Source organism: Ambystoma mexicanum, chromosome 9 (genome assembly GCF_040938575.1).
Source record: "Ambystoma mexicanum isolate Mex_15411 chromosome 9, UKY_AmexF1_1, whole genome shotgun sequence".
NCBI classification, from domain to species: domain Eukaryota; kingdom Metazoa; phylum Chordata; class Amphibia; order Caudata; family Ambystomatidae; genus Ambystoma; species Ambystoma mexicanum.
Window position 1 is genome coordinate 1,447,572,717 of NC_090931.1, and position 15,592 is coordinate 1,447,588,308.

At 47.1% G+C, this 15,592-nt stretch overlaps 1 protein-coding gene across 3 annotated transcripts in view; it reads right to left on the reverse strand.

Moving 5' to 3' along the window:
- Positions 1–15,592, reverse strand: part of TTLL4 (tubulin tyrosine ligase like 4) — a 1,554,536-nt gene that overhangs the window by 644,875 nt on the left and 894,069 nt on the right. For all 3 annotated transcript variants that reach the window (XM_069616870.1, XM_069616872.1, XM_069616871.1), the window contains 2 exons: positions 11,683–11,781; positions 10,717–10,851 (listed from right to left, as the gene is read on the reverse strand). In XM_069616870.1, coding sequence (XP_069472971.1) covers positions 10,717–10,851; positions 11,683–11,781 — 234 coding nt within the window. The remainder of the gene's footprint in view (positions 1–10,716; positions 10,852–11,682; positions 11,782–15,592) is intronic.

The window sequence follows — 15,592 nt, forward strand, 5'->3', positions numbered from 1 at the left end:
CAGTAATTACCACAGCTGTGCTGCTTCGGAAAACTTTTCGCCGTAGGCGTCTTGCGTCGATGACGTCGGTACGCTCCCTCGAGGACCTCCTTCGATGGTCGACGTCACCGGATGTTATATCTAGGGCGCACGATGCCGGTAGCCTCAGTTTCAGTTTTTTCCCAGAACGTGTGGCACCAACCACCTCTGCCAGTATGACTGCAGAAAGCCTTGCGGAAACGTAAGCTGCAAACGCATAAGAAATTCAGTAGAGGGGCAGGCTGGGAGGGTACGATGTGGAATACGCCGGAGGAACATCCCATCTTACCAGGTAAGAATTAACTTGTTCTTCAAGGGGGATTATGTCCTCTGACGTATTTCACATCTTCGACAGACTCCCAAAGCAGTACCAACGTATGGAAGTGGGAAAAGAATTTAGAATTTTAGAATGCCCAATCAAATTGCTGAATATAGGACTGCCTTACCAAAAGAGTCCAGGGAATAGTGTTTTACCAAAGTATGGACAGAGGCCCATGTGGCTGCTTCACAAATACTACGGATGGTAACACCCCTCTGCAGAGCATTGGAGGCAGCCACACCCATGGTAGAGTGAGCCCGTAAGCCAACTGGAGGGTCCTTGCCCGCCAAACGGTAAGATTCAGAGACTGTCAAAATGATCCATCTGGACATGGTCCGATTGGAAGCAGCTTGACCTAAACGCCTTCCAGCGTATCCAACAAAGAGCTGATCGTCCACTCTGACCCGAGACATCCGTGAGAGATAGAAACTTAGAGCTCTCCTAGGATCCAACCTATGGAGCCTCTCCTCTTCCTTACCAGGATGCGGAGGAGGATAAAACACTGGAAGAATTACCTTCTGGCTCAAATGAAATTCCGGCACAACCTTCGGAAGAAAAGAAGGACGAACCCTAAGGACAACCCTGTCCTTATGGAACACTGAAAGGTGGCTTGGCAGAGTGCCTGCAACTCACTCCGCGTGCGGAGGTAACCGCAACTAAAAATACAGTCTTAAAGGACAACAGTCTCAGCAGGCAAGAAAGTAAGGGCTCAAACAGAGCTCCCATTAGGAACTTTAGAACCAAATTCAAATCCCATCCTGGCACCTGGAAAGGTGACAGTGGAAACACATTAGTTAGCCCTTTTAGAAACTGAGAAATCAAAGGGATCTTAAAATAAGAACATTCCTCAGACGAGCGCTTAAATATGGACAGCGCTGCCAGGTGCCCCTTAATGGTACCTACTTGCAGGCCCTTCTGGGCTAAAGAAAGCAAAAAAGACAAGACCAAAGGAATGGAACATTGAAAAGGATCCACATTCTGTACCCTGCACCAGTCGCAGAACTTTCTCCAACAGCAACGGTACATGGATTTCGTTGCGGCCTTTCTGGCCAAAAGCAACACCTCCATCACGTCTTCAGGGAGGTCCCAATCCTTACATCTCAGCCTTTCAGAAACCAAGCATGAAGGCTGAGAGACTTGACCTCTGGATGGAGAACTCAACCCTCCTCCCGTGAGAGCAGATCGTCTCGAAAGGGACGTGGAGGGCAGATGGACATGTCTAGAAGGTCCAGGTACCACGCTCTCTTGGCCCATGCCTGAGCAATCAGGATCATCTGGGAAGCGAACCTCCGTAACCTCTGCAACACCTGTGGAATGACGGGGACTGGAGGGAACGCGTATAGCAGTGGGAAACACCACTCCACTACGAACGTGTCCCCTAAGGCTCCTTCCGGTTGGCACTGGTGGCAAAGAGATCCACTTGTGGGGTTCCCCAAAGGGAGAAGATCTCCAACAGAACTTCCTGAGTCAGCTCCACTCATGAGAGACCGTGCTCTGCCTGCTCACAGCGTCCGCTGCCGCGTTTTTGTCTCCGGCCAGACGAACTGCCGAGATCGAAATTGTCTGCTGGATGGCCAGAACTAGAGCTGCATCGCCTCCCTGCAAAATGGGAGTGACCCTGCCCCGCCCCCTTTTTGTTGAGGTAGTGCATGGCCACTGTATTTTTCGTCATAATCAGGACAGTCTTCCCACGCACAGACGGCAGAAAAGCCTTCAGGGCAAGTCTGACAACCAGCAGCTCTAACAGATTGATGTGGAGTCTGGACTCCGACGGAGACCAACGGCCGCTGAACGTCAACTCGTTGGCATGAGCTCCCCCACCCCGTGAGGGATGCGTCCATCACAATCGTCACCTCTGCCCACGGTTGCCAAAACGGAGCCCCCTTCAACAGATTTCCTTCAACGGCCCACCACAGAAGGTCCTGGGGGACAGAGGGCGGAATCTGACCGGGATCCAACATCCTGCCGGAGAACTGCGACCACTGCATCTTGAGAGTCCACTGCAGAGATCTCATCCGCAGCCTGGCCTCTGGCACCAGGAAAATGCAGGATGCCATGAGGCCGAGCAACCTCAAGAACTCTAACGCTATGAGAATCTGGGCACGTTGAAACTTGTTTACCATCTGCAGAATGTGATGAGCCCTCACATGGGGAGGCGAACACAGCCCCAGGGACGTGTCGAGCACTCTTGCGATGTACTGGGGCCCCTGGGTAGGCGTCACATGAGACTTCAAATTGAGGGAGAAACCCAGCTTGTGAAGAGAGTGGCAGATGACGTACAGATGATCCAGGACTTGCTCAGGAGAGCGTGCCCTGATCAACCAATCGCCCAGGTAGGGGTAGACTTGAATCCCCCCCCCCCCTTTCCTGAGATGCGCTGCCACCACCACCACAGCATGGTGAAGAGCCTCGGGCAGAGGTCTATCTGAACGGCAGGACCCGAAATTGAAAATGCGAGTCGCCAACTGCAAACCTCAGGTACTTCTTGTGCTTGGGATGAATCGGCACATGAAAGTAAGCATCCTGGAGGTCGAGAGACGCCAACCAATCCTGAAGTTGAAGGTCCTGGAGGACTTGAGAAAGAGTAACCATCTTGAACTTGTCCTTCCTGACTAGCTTGTTCAAACCACGCACGTCCATGATGGGTCTCAATCCTCCGTCTTTTTCCGGGATAAAAAAATATGGGGAATACCATCGCTTGTTCCTCTCCACTACAGGCAACACTTCTATGGCGCCTTTCTCCAGCAGGGATAGGATTTCCTGCGCAAGGACGCTTCAAAGAGCTTCCCCGGTGGATTGTCGTGAGGCCTCTGCCGGAAAGGAAGACAGTAGCCATGGGCTATGATCTCCAGAACCCATACATCTGAAGTAACGGCACCACATTCTACAAGATGCGCACCAATCTTCCCCAACTGGCGAACCATGGGACATGGCCTCATGACTGAGCTGACGCGGTTGCAGCAGTGCCTGAGGGCAAAGTAGTATCGAAAGGAACCTACCCTCCATTACTGTCCCCTAGGACGAAAAGGTGGAGGTTGACATACTGCAGCGCTCAAGGACTTCGCTGCAGCTTTGGAGGTCTGCAACCTCTCAAGGCTCTCGACGGCCTTGCTGCCAAAAAGATTGACACCATCAAAGGGCATGTTGAGAAGCCAGGACTGCACATCAGGATCAACCCCCGACTTCCTCAACCACGCAATCCTACGCATCATGGTGCTCGCCGCCATGGACTGGCTGACGCAGTCTGCCACGTGCAGACCAGACTGAACAGATTTACACATGGCATCCTTGCCATCTTGCACGAGGGCTACAAAGCCATCCCGTTCCTCCCCTTCGGGAATATGTTCAGCAGCCAAAGCTACACAATTCCACAGAGTGTGAGTGAATCTTGCCAAAGCAGAAACTGAGTTGGCTGCCTTTAAAGCCATACCCCCAGATGAAAATGCTTTCTTAGCCCAACCGTCAAAGATCTTGTCGTCCCTATCAGGAGGGATGGTAGGGTATGCAGCCTGCTTCGCTGGGGCCGTACCCGCCTGCACCACCAAACTCTCCAGAGTGGGGTGCGTAAACAAGTAGCAGGGGTCACCACTGGATGGACGGTATTTTTTTTGGAAGTGAGTTGTTCACTGCCGGGAGACTGTCCAGAGCAGTCCAAGCCGCCGCCACCCTGCTTTGTAAGGCCATATGAAATGGCAGCACCGGGTGGACCTTGGACCAATATATCTGTCAGGTCATCCTGCAGAAAATCAACAGGTGGCACAGACCACCCCAAGTACTCAGTCACCCTTGACAAGAGACGCCTGTACGAGGACTTGGCATGTGTACCAGGCTCAGGCCTGCCAAACTCAACCTCCGGAGAGGTGTCCAGACACTGGCGTCTTGTAAGGACAGACGTAGGTCTTCCATCTGGCTGTGACCAGACAACAGGTCATCAGGAACCTCAAGAGGTACAACCCCCCCTCCTCATCCGACCCTTCTTCCACCTCTGAAATATAGTCCAAAGGCTGGAATAAATCAAGCCTGGAAGGGGGGGGAGGGGGGGAGGTGACCAGAGAAGGGCTCAAAGACAGGCCTCAGTGATTTACTGAGGGCCTTCCTCTGGGTTTCCACAGCCCTCTGGGGCACCTCCAGTAATTCTGGCCCAAAAGGCGTTGAGGGCGCTGATGGAATTGGCGTCGACCGAGGCGCCAACAGCTTCGAGGCCGGAGCCCTGAGCGTGTCCTTAGATGGCCTTGGTGCCGATGGCGTCGACTACTTCCTCCGAGCCGGAGCCCCGAGAGAGCCCCTCGACAGACATGGTGCCGACGGCGTCTATGCCTTCTTAGAAGGCCTCACAGCCTCAGACGGTCTCGACAGCGGCGAGGACCGGGACCTGGCATGGCTATGGCGATCAACCTTGTCCGATCGGGACCTCGACGGCTCCCAATGATCGCGCCGACAGCCCAAGCCCGAAGGCGTGCGAGCGGTGGCTCTAGCACGCTCCTTGCCGGCTTCTCTCAAAGGCGCGGACGGAACGGTGCCCTGCAATTCAAAAATCATCATCTGCTGGCGGAATGCATCTCATTCCGCCGGCGATGAATGCTTGGTGGGACAAACAATCCGCTGTCTGGTGGAGTCCTCAGACGAGGACGGGGACGGGGTAGGCGACTGGTGACGGCACTTCCGAGAATGCCTAGAAGAGGCAGAGGAATGGCAGGAACCACTCCAAGAATGAGACCCCCCCTGGACTTACGCTGACACGGAGAGTCGCCCCTCGAGTCGTCGGTCGAAAGTCCAGCAGATTTCAGCTTACGGGTCTTAGATACCCTACCTACCGTTAACAACTTCTTCTGCTCCCGCAAGGCCTTCGAAGTCAGGGACTGGCAGTCATTGCAGTCGTCTGTGGGGTGGCTTTCGCTGAGGCACCAGAGGCAGATGTCGTGCGGGTCCGTGATGGACATTTTGGACCCGCATTCCCGGCACTTTTTGAAGCCTGACTTCGGGGTAGAAGAAGACAAAGACATGATCTCAAGCTTTCACAACGAAGTAGAAGAATCGAGTGTGCCGAGATTCCAAAGCGAACACGTTCATGGAAAAAACGGAACGGAGGCTATGGGCATCGTGCATCCTAGATATAATATCTGGTGACGTCGACGGAGGTCTTCGAGGGAGCATATCGACGTCATCAACGCAGGACATCTACGCCGAAAAAGTTTTCTGAAGCAGCACAGCTGTGGTAATTACTGTCAAAGACGCGGAATACGTCGGAGGACACAATTCCCTCGAATCTTATTTATTAACCCAAAAGAGAGCAAAAGGAGCAAATTAACTCTCAAAAGGTAATAAAGAATAAAACATTAAAAAAAGGTATACAGAAAGATAAAGTCTCCACTAAATTATTAAAATAAACATTATCACCTAATCCCATCTTCCCTGTCCAAGGGGAAGGGGTAGAGGACAAGATATTCTAGCAAATACAAGTGTCACCCACTTTCGGAATGCATGCACGAGCAAGCGATAGCAAAGCTTAACTGTTACAAAAGTTTCTAAAAGTTACCAAACTATTAGGGGGTTCAGGTAAGTACTGTTACAACTCAGCCCCATACTCAGATTATTCGTAGGACTTCACAGGTCTTCTGAAGAGCGTCCAAGGTCACTTTCCCTCCTTCACCTATGGTGTTTAATGCCCGGAGGTTGCAGGTTTGATCACCGGTCAGTGACGAATGCTGGTGCAAGGTCTTCAGGTTGGAGAATGCAGAAGAACACAATGCAGTGCCCCTCTCAACACAGGGCTGGAAGAAGGAAATCGGTTTTGGATGATAGCCACTGATGCACAGCGACGCAGGGGGGAAACAGTCTAACTTTGCCTCTTATCTCAGGTTCCCTTGATGCTGGAACCACGAAATTTGGCAGAGATTAATCTTGTAGCACAAGCTGTCAATCCCCAAACGTCCCTCCCTCCACATGGAACGGTGACATCTCCAGCAGGGTAGCCAAAACTCTGAGCTGGTCAGCCAAAAGCTCTTCTTCGGCAGGACTCAGAGCCAACGTCGAGAATGGATGTTCCCTCCAATCCAAGGGTTGAAGCTCCTTTGCAGGACTTCTGAAGATCACCTACAAGACAGGGCCCTTCCAGGACAGCAGCAGATGTTGATGAAAAGGCCTTCTTCCAATGGGTCCACAGTCTCCTTACATGTCTTGCCGCTGAACAGGATAATTGGCTCCTACAAGTTTCTTCTAAGATCTCTGAAGAAAGGGTGCAGGGGACGTCCCCTTATTCAAAAGGTAGGTAAGAGACAAAACTTGCACCAGCCAATCAAAGATATGGCCCACACAAACCCCAGCAAGTGGTCTAACCAGGACCACTGGCAAGACAGATCATGCATACCATTCAGACAAACAGAAACCAGTTTGTGGATTGGGACCCGACAGTCCCAACCCACTTCCTGGCAGCAAACACACATGGCCCTGCAGTAGCCCGCAAAATGCATCAGCTTTCCTGGGCACTGGAAGTCCATATAAGGGATTTCCTGTACTCAGTAAGAAGGATAAGTGACAAGATGGCCAAGGGACAATCTAAAAACCTTGTGGCACGGCCATGTTTGGACACTAGCCACAGTAGGTAATCAAACGCGGTAAGGATAAAGTATAACAAACCAAACAATAGCACTGCTGCCACCAGCTTGTCCCTTAGGTACACTTAAAGTAACCAAAAACCCTCTGAGTGTTAGTCTAGGGAAAAACAAAAAGCGTATCCTAGTGTACTGCATTGAAAGATGCATTGTACAACAAGTTACCAAAAATGGCACCAAAGTAACAAGACTAAGGGAAACAATGTTTCCCAGTACTGAAAGCCTGAAGTACATGTCAGTTTTCCCATGACAAATGAGCAAAAGCCAGTGTAGTGAAGCTGAAGGCTTCACTGTACTGCAAAAAGAACAGGTCAGATTTAAAAATAAAAGCAAAAGGTTTGGGGGTCCATAAAAATGGAGGGAAAGGTGCTGTAAAGAGAAAGCTTTACTAAGAGGGATCAGCTAGGTTAGAAAGACCAAGAGTGAAATTAGCAAAACTCCCAGATTATGAAAATTCATTACACAGTCTAGTTTTGAAAGTGCCCCAAAAACCGAAAAACGTGCATAGGCAATGTGGGTGAGGGCTGAGGGGCCTGAGCGTGTTTAGTGGAAGAGTGAAAGTTCAGAAGGGAGATCTGGGGTAAAGAGCGGGTGGACACTATCCCATAAATGGGAAGGGTTAAAAGAATAGAGACACATTTGTAAATACCAGATTGTAAAAAGTAGAATTAAAAATGCAAGTCATTGGTGAAACACTGTTGAAGCACATCTGAAGAAAATTCAACCACAGGGACCAATGAGCAGAAGTAAAGAGAATAATCCACCAGCACTGGGCCCATAAGTACTCAGTCATTTTCCACGAAAAGAGCTCCAGTAGGGCAGCACAAACTGGCATGTACAGCTCTTCTTTCACAGGGTGATTTAAGGGATCTGGTCACCCAGGGATCAACAACCCAACCTCCAATCCCCATGTCTTTGAGTGGGACCCACCGGCCAGAGGTGAAAGAAACAATGGCAGTGGCTCCAGGATAACGAAAGAACCCAGACAAGCAGGTTCCATCGGTTCAAAGGGTAAAGGAAGGTAGTCCATAAGCAGAAGACTCTCCCACGAGGAAGACTATGGTGGGAGAGAACCAGGACAGCCCAGACGAGCAGATCAAGGAAAGTTTCTAGTTGCAATACCCTCCCAGGCAACAGCAGCTCCACACAGCAAGACAGGACACCCAAGTAATAAAACTGGAGGAAGCAGTAAACCCAGTATAGGAAGTCTGACCCCAGTAGACCAAGCCGACTACCGGGGTGCGGGATGGGGCCAGGAAGGACATCAGAACCCGAAAATGCAAACCAGAGCCAAGCCAAGAACTCAGGGTCCAGCCACTATGGCCCAGCATAGTCCTAAAAATGCAGCAATGCCCCAAACGGCAAAACATCCTCCAGTAGGCAAATAAATCTACTCTTCAGAAAATGAGACAGTTGAGTGAAATAACACGTTCTCTCCTAGATCTTCCACACACACAGGCCAGCCACAAATAACAAAGGTGTTTAAAACAAACGCCGTGGCAGCTAGCCAATCAGGGTGAACCGCTGAACACCCAGGACCACCACACAAGAAGAGTGAAGCCTGCCCATGGCCAGGAACTGACCCAGATCATTTCAAACCACTAGGAAGGGTGCATAGCAGGGGCTAAATGGGAGCCCATGTATTCAGAATGGTTGTCTTACACCAGACTCACGGTATTTGTATTTTATTTGTATTTTATTATATATATCGCTTTTTACCAAAGCGCTTAGCAGAGAACAGTCAGCAGTAAATTAAAATCAGTAATAGAAGGTGGTGTTCAAAATCAACCAGTAACAATCAGATGACTGACATAAGTTTTTAAGGAGGAGCGAAACAGAATAGGAAGTAATAGAGCGGAGAGATAGAGGAAGGAGGTTCCAGTGAAAGGGGGGAAGAAGTTCGAAAGATCGAAAGCGGGATTGCGCACAGGGGGCACGAAGACAATTAAGTCGGAAAAGTCCAGCAGAACGGAGAGGCAGAGGAGGAGAATAGAATGAGAGAAGAGAGGCAAGGTAATCGGGGGCAAGACCATAGAGAGATTTGAACACTAGACAGAGGAATTTGTATTTGAGCTGAGTGGAAAAAGAGAGCCAACCGAGTGTGTCGAGAGAAGAGGTGTAAGAGAGCAGACAAAGTGAGCAAATAGAAGAGTGGTAGATTGATTTAAGAGAGGCAAGACGACAACAGGGAAGACCAAAGAATAGAAAAGAGCAGTAGAAGAGTCGAGAAAAGAATGAGGAAACCAGAAGCTTAGTGGCATGAAAAGTAAGAAAAGGGCGAATTTTACATATGTTGTAGAGATGGAAACGACCGGCACGTGAGGTGAGAGATATAATGGGAAAAGGAGAGATTAGAGTCAAAGTAAAGACCAAGATTGAGAGCGGTGGGGGAGATAGAAAGATCAGAGGGAGAAAAGGGGATAGAAAGGGGAGGAGACCGGGATGGAAAAACATTAGCGGAAAAGAAAAGGACTTTGGTCTTTCCGGCGTTTAGAGTAAGAAAGTGAGACGCCATCCACGACTTGATGGCAGTGAGGCAAGATGAGAGGGTGAACTGGATGTCAGTTATGAGATGAGTAAGAAAGTAAGAGCTGAGTATCATCAGCATAGACGTGATGTGATACTCCCAAAGAAGAGGTAATAGGAGCGAGAAAAGAGGTGCACAAGGAAAAAAGAAAAGGACCAAGAACAGACCCTTGTGGGACTCCGTGATTGAGAGGGAGAGGAGGAGAGGTATTGCCGCCCCAGGATATGGCGAAAGTTCGATTAGATAAGAAGAAAACCAGGATAGGACAGAACCACAGAAACCAAAAGAGGAAAGAGTCAAGAAGCAAATAGTGGTCCACCGTGTCGAAGGAAGCAGAAAGTTAGAGAAGAATAAGGACAGAAGAATGTTTCGAGTAACGAGCGGTGAGAAGAGAGTCGAGTACAGAGGTCAGGGCTGTTTCAGTAGAGTGACGGGCCGGAAACCAGACTGAGTGTGGGGAAGAAGGGATAAATCAGATATAAAAGATATGGTTTCCCTATGTAAGGAAAGTACAAGAAACAAGATTACCAAGGGTAAAAAAAAAAAGAAAATTAAAAAAAAAAAAATAAAACACACATTGGTACCCCAAGGGCTACCAAAAAGGTACATTGAACTAAAAACGACTTGTACCACAACCTGGTGAAGCCAAAATTAAATTGCAGCTGCCAAAATCCTACTCCTCCAAAACAACCTTGGGCAAAATAGGGGTTCTTCATAACCATCCCTGTCCCAGAAGTCATGTTTTAAAACTAATTTAAGCATTTAAAAAAGGATGCATTGGGACTTCAGATAACAGAAATAGGTCAACTATCCAAGTAATAAAGGAAAAAAGTAAAAAACGTTTAGGACGACGCTAAAAAGAGGCAGACCCCCAAAAATAAAACTGTGCCCCAATAGTGCCACAGTTTCTAGGCTACTAAAGAGAGTAGGGGCGTCAAAGCACAACCACCACCTGGCACACGATGCAAATTATTATTAGATGGGGGACGTGGAGGCAAAAACACAACAAAGCTTAGGCATACATGGCGCTCCAACTAGGTAGACAGTGGGGTTATATGGTGCAACGAGTAAAGTGAACATTTAAAATAAAGGACTTCTGACCACTAAACGGTAACAACGAAGCAGACAAACTACTGCTATCAGATTGGGGTGCTGAAGGAATGTAGACATCACAATACCAAAATATACAGAGATGCATACTCGGCAGAAGTTCTCAGGTGATGGAAGCAGTGTAGGCCTACCTTGGTGAGATGTTTACCTCCAGGATCCAAGGCTTAAGGTTTTCATCAAGCATGATATCAAACCCAAACAGCTCATGGCAGCAATACGGCCGTCGCAAGTACATCTTCGCCAAACTGTTCACGTAGGGTTCAGACCTGGGTAAGTAAAGATATGTTCCGATTACATGCAGGATCATAGTTTTATTTTAATAGTACACAAACGCTTTCGCATTACTAATTACATCACATCTTGAATCGTCAAACAAGAAGCCAGGAAAGCTCAATGAAAATAACTGGTCTTTTGCGCTACCCATGCTCAGCTGGGTTGCATGGAATAGTGTTTGCTTAGTAAAATCTGTGCAAGTCAGTGGAAAGGATTTTTCTAGTTTGAGTCTGTTAAAGCTAGAAAAACCGCACACATTTTAAAAATGTGCAGGAAGCTTGTTGCCATATGGAAGTAGCCCCGAGGCAAAGGGAACCCATTAAAGCACCTCTTCTGTTTGTGGTGTAGATAGTTCAATGTTTGTGCCTAATACATTAATGGTTACATAGCACTTTCCCATGTGGCTGCAAGTTTACTGCGGAGAGGGTGTTTAACTAAAGGACTAGGTCAGTCATCTACTTCCTCATGATTTCTAGCTGTAGGGCTGAACACATTCTGTGAGCAGTCTAACATTTAAATACACTTCGTCTATTTGCAGGTCACTCGTCCAATTTATCATGAAGTTCTTTTGCACATTGCTAAAAACCCTTTTGTGTCAGCAGTTGGTCCCATCATAGAAGAGAATGTCCACAGCTTTTGTATCTGAAGGCAGTCTAAGCCACCAGTCAGCAATGTGCATTTGTTTGAATAGCATTACGCCATCAGCTTGCTTCATTATTTGCAGGGATCAATAGAACTTTCAGATATAACTGCAAGAGGGGGAAATGGTATGAAAGAGGCAAGGTAAAATATGCGACGCATGTTCCCTCATGTTGAAGACTCACGCAATGATTGTTTTGATGACAATGTCCTTAATCTTCTCCCAGATTTTATCACTGTTGACACCCTTTTCATTTAGGTACATCCACAAGGCCTTCAATGCCCTGAAAGAAAAGCACAAGAAAATGAATCAATAAAAGAGCAAAGCTCCAACCAAGCTTGGCCCCTGGTTGCAGCCACAATTCCACCGTGCAAACTAAGAGGTTGTAGGTGGTCAAAAGGCAGAATATAGCAGCAAATTACCCCCACAAGGAGTGGGAATTTGAACTACGCTGCACAAAAAAGGTACACATTTGTAGGTCACTGTTCCATTTCAGTACGGAGAGCAGCTCAATACTTTCAGAAATTAAGCAAGCGCTAAGATGCTCTGAGAACATTCACTAAAAGGCAAAATGTTAACCATGACTATATGCGTAACTTTTTTTGGGTCTTGGTACACGTCACTGAAAAGCTGCTTATGCCCCATGGGCAGTGCAGATGGAGACCGATGACAAAATGAATATGGGCGTCTATGTTTAACAGACAACACTGTCAATGTCTTAATTACTCACTATATATTAGACTCAGTGTTCCTGCAACTTCAGTTACTTTGAAAGTGTGTCTATACAACCCTACAATGCTAGTGGAGATGCAAATCACATCCTCTGACCTTGGCGGATTGACACATTTGCAAGTGTCTATATCAAAATAAAAAGCTTTGTAAAGACAGCCTGGGAAGCCCTAAAATTACACATAGGTTTGGGTGCTAGATCAAACCAAGCACAACAGACATTAACATAGTGCAAGGCAAGACCCCTTTATTGACATCACATTTAAAAAAACAAATCTTTTAATTTGTGTTCTCTGTACAAATAGTACATTTACACATTCAGTTTCCTGTAAATACATTTTTCCTATTAAAATAAATGACCAACAATCCAACAAAACCTCTCAACACAGCCAACCATCTCTCAGGAAACCTACCCTCATCGATAACCTGCCTTATCCCTGCACTACTGCATACTTCATTCATAGCAGCAACATCTCAAATACCTTGTTCCGCAACCTTATTCAGTTCTACAGAGACCTTCATTAGCATCCTAACCAGTGCCAGAATAAGTGAGGTTTGTAGACTCACCATGAGCCTTTTCGACAGATCCTCCGATATAATTTGTAAGGTTGAATTAACAAATCTCTCAAATGTGTTAAGTCTCAATGCTGCATGAAACGGGCACTACATCACTAAATGGAGTTAACTGTCCACTGTGCCCATGCTACACATTCTACATCATATCATCCTCAAGGGTATAGCAGGCATAGGTCGCAAAAACTCAAGCGTGGGAAGGCATTGCAGCCTGAAGGCATGCATTACTTATCGTAATAGCATTTCTGATGATTGTATTCGTTTAGATTCACATGCTGTGCATATGGTCCGAAATCCAGTGGTAACCGCGGAATATTGCATCTTGCCTTTCGAGGATCGAAAGGGGACGTCGGCATAGGCGTGTCTGTCACCTTGGCCTTATAGAACTCCATAAATGGTACCAATGAAAACAAACATAATTTGGTTTCTATAGCCATCAATAGAGAAATACACAAGCACGTATTTTTCTTCCAATCATGCTTTTAGATAATCTTGATAATCCTAACTGAAAGTCAAACCAAGATAACAGATTAAGTATACTCTCTGAATCAGTTGGTCATCTATTCTCCACATAAAGCTCTTATTTTCCTATGTGTTGTGCTCACCATGACACTTGATTTCTCAGAGTTAACCTGTAGATTGTTCGCTCTTAAATCCTCTAAACCCTGTAGCTGACGCTGCAGAACCTTCTGTGTATAATCCACCAACACTTAGTCGTCAGCATAGGCAATGCACCTTACTTCCAGATTTGGCCATTTAGGGACATAGCCTCCCTAAATCTCCACTCTTCCTCCAGAGGTACATCATATATAGATTAAATATCGTGGGGGCCAGTACGCATACTTGGCGTATACCTTTGTTCACTAGAATATTTCTTGAAGGATCACCTAACATATTTTATCTAACTCGTGTTGAGGTCCCAGCGTACATTAGCTGGATTAGGGACAGATATCCAGGATCTATTCCCCAGTTTGAAAATTTCACCCAGAGCTCTGAGATATTGACATTGACAAAAGCTGTGGAAACATCAACTGTGGCCACATATAGTAATCGATCCGCTGGTTGTCCAATATCCGACAGACATGCCATCAGATCCATCCCACTCACTATGGTGCCACAGCCCCTCCTAAAGCCAGTTTGGAGGGGACTCAAAATGGGAGTATTTTCTTACTTCTAACTTATTTCTCCAGTCTTGGTATCTTTCATGGATTCACATGCTGTCACAGTCAGGCTTGGAACCCCTGGTTACTTTGATTTAGTACATTTCCTATGAGAAAACTTGACACCTTGAGTGTCCCATCAACATCGTTGTGGGTGCTTTTGGTCCCCACCAATAGGACGTTGAGTAAATAGCTCCGCCCCAGCAGCTTCCCTTTAAATTTTAACCACTCCAGTTGAAGGATACCCCCCTGTAGAGGGTGTTTGCCTGGAGGGAGTAGGCTGGAGGGCGCATGTGAATCAATGAAAGATACCAACGCTGGAGAAATGGAGTTCTAGGTACGAAACTACTCCCTTCTCCAGCATTGGAACTTTCATGGATTCACATGCTGTGAATAGATACATAAGAAATGTAATATATGTATGTACCTGTAACTTAAGATTTTTATTGCAAGCGCCTAGTAGCTTAACGGCCAGGTTCGCTCTATAAATAAACAATACAATACAATAGCAGTATACATGTTAGGAGGAGATAAACCAGGCAAACAAAGAATTCAAGATTTTTACATTTTTCATCGCTAACGCGATAAGTATACCTATGCAAGTACAAAAAACAAATACCCTGGAAGCTGCAGGGCTTACCTTACTGGAACAGCCGTTGAAGGACTGCCTGTCCCATCTGCACGTTCAGTGTGCTGCTGTTGTAAACAGTAGTGCCTGGTAAATGTGTGAGGCAAAGCCCATGTTGCGCCTGGCAAATGTCTTTGATGGGCACTCTGGACCAGAGAGCCGCAGAGGCAACCGTAGTCCTTGTAGAATGCGCTCTACCTGCCGCTCGTAGAGGCCTGTTGGCCTTTGTTTGGCAGAAGGAAATCCCTGAGGATAACAACATTGCGATGCCTTGTTTTGAAATGGCTTTTCCCTTGTTTGGTGGGCCAAAGGCGACCAAGAGCCGTCTAGTTCTAAATGATTTTGTCCGGTCCAGATAATATTTTATGCCCTTTTCACGTCCAGAGAGTGTAGGTCTCTCTCCGCTGGGGAAATAGCGTTTTGAAAGAATGCAGGTAGAGTGATGGTTGGGTTCTTGTGAAACTCTGATGGAACTTTTGGGATGAAGTGAGGATTGGTGGAACATATTATCTTGTCCTTTGTGAATCAGAGGTTGAGGATCCACCACTAAAGCTTGAAGTTCGGAAAATAGTCTAGAGGATGTAATGGCCATTAAGTATGCCACTTTCCAGGTCACAAATTTAGTGTGTGCTGTTGATAGAGGCTCGAAAGGAATTTTCATGAGACCGACCAGGATGAGATTCAGGCTCATTCCGGTGGAATCCTTTCCTTTGGAGGAAAAGTACAAGAGTCCTTTTAGTAAGTGCGTTAGTAGCCCGTCGCTGGATAGACGAGGCAATCCTCTTTTCCTTGTAAATCAAGAGATTGCAGCCAAGTGCACCTTTATAGAGGAAATCGCTAGACCTTTTGCCAATTTGAGAAGGTAGGGAACAACATGTTGAGGTTTTATGGCCAGTGGTTGAAGGGTGGGAGGCTGTTCACACCATGTACAGAACCTTTTCCATTTGTGGTTGTAGGAAATGTTAGTGGACGGTGCCCTAGCTGCATCTAGAATGTGCTGGCAG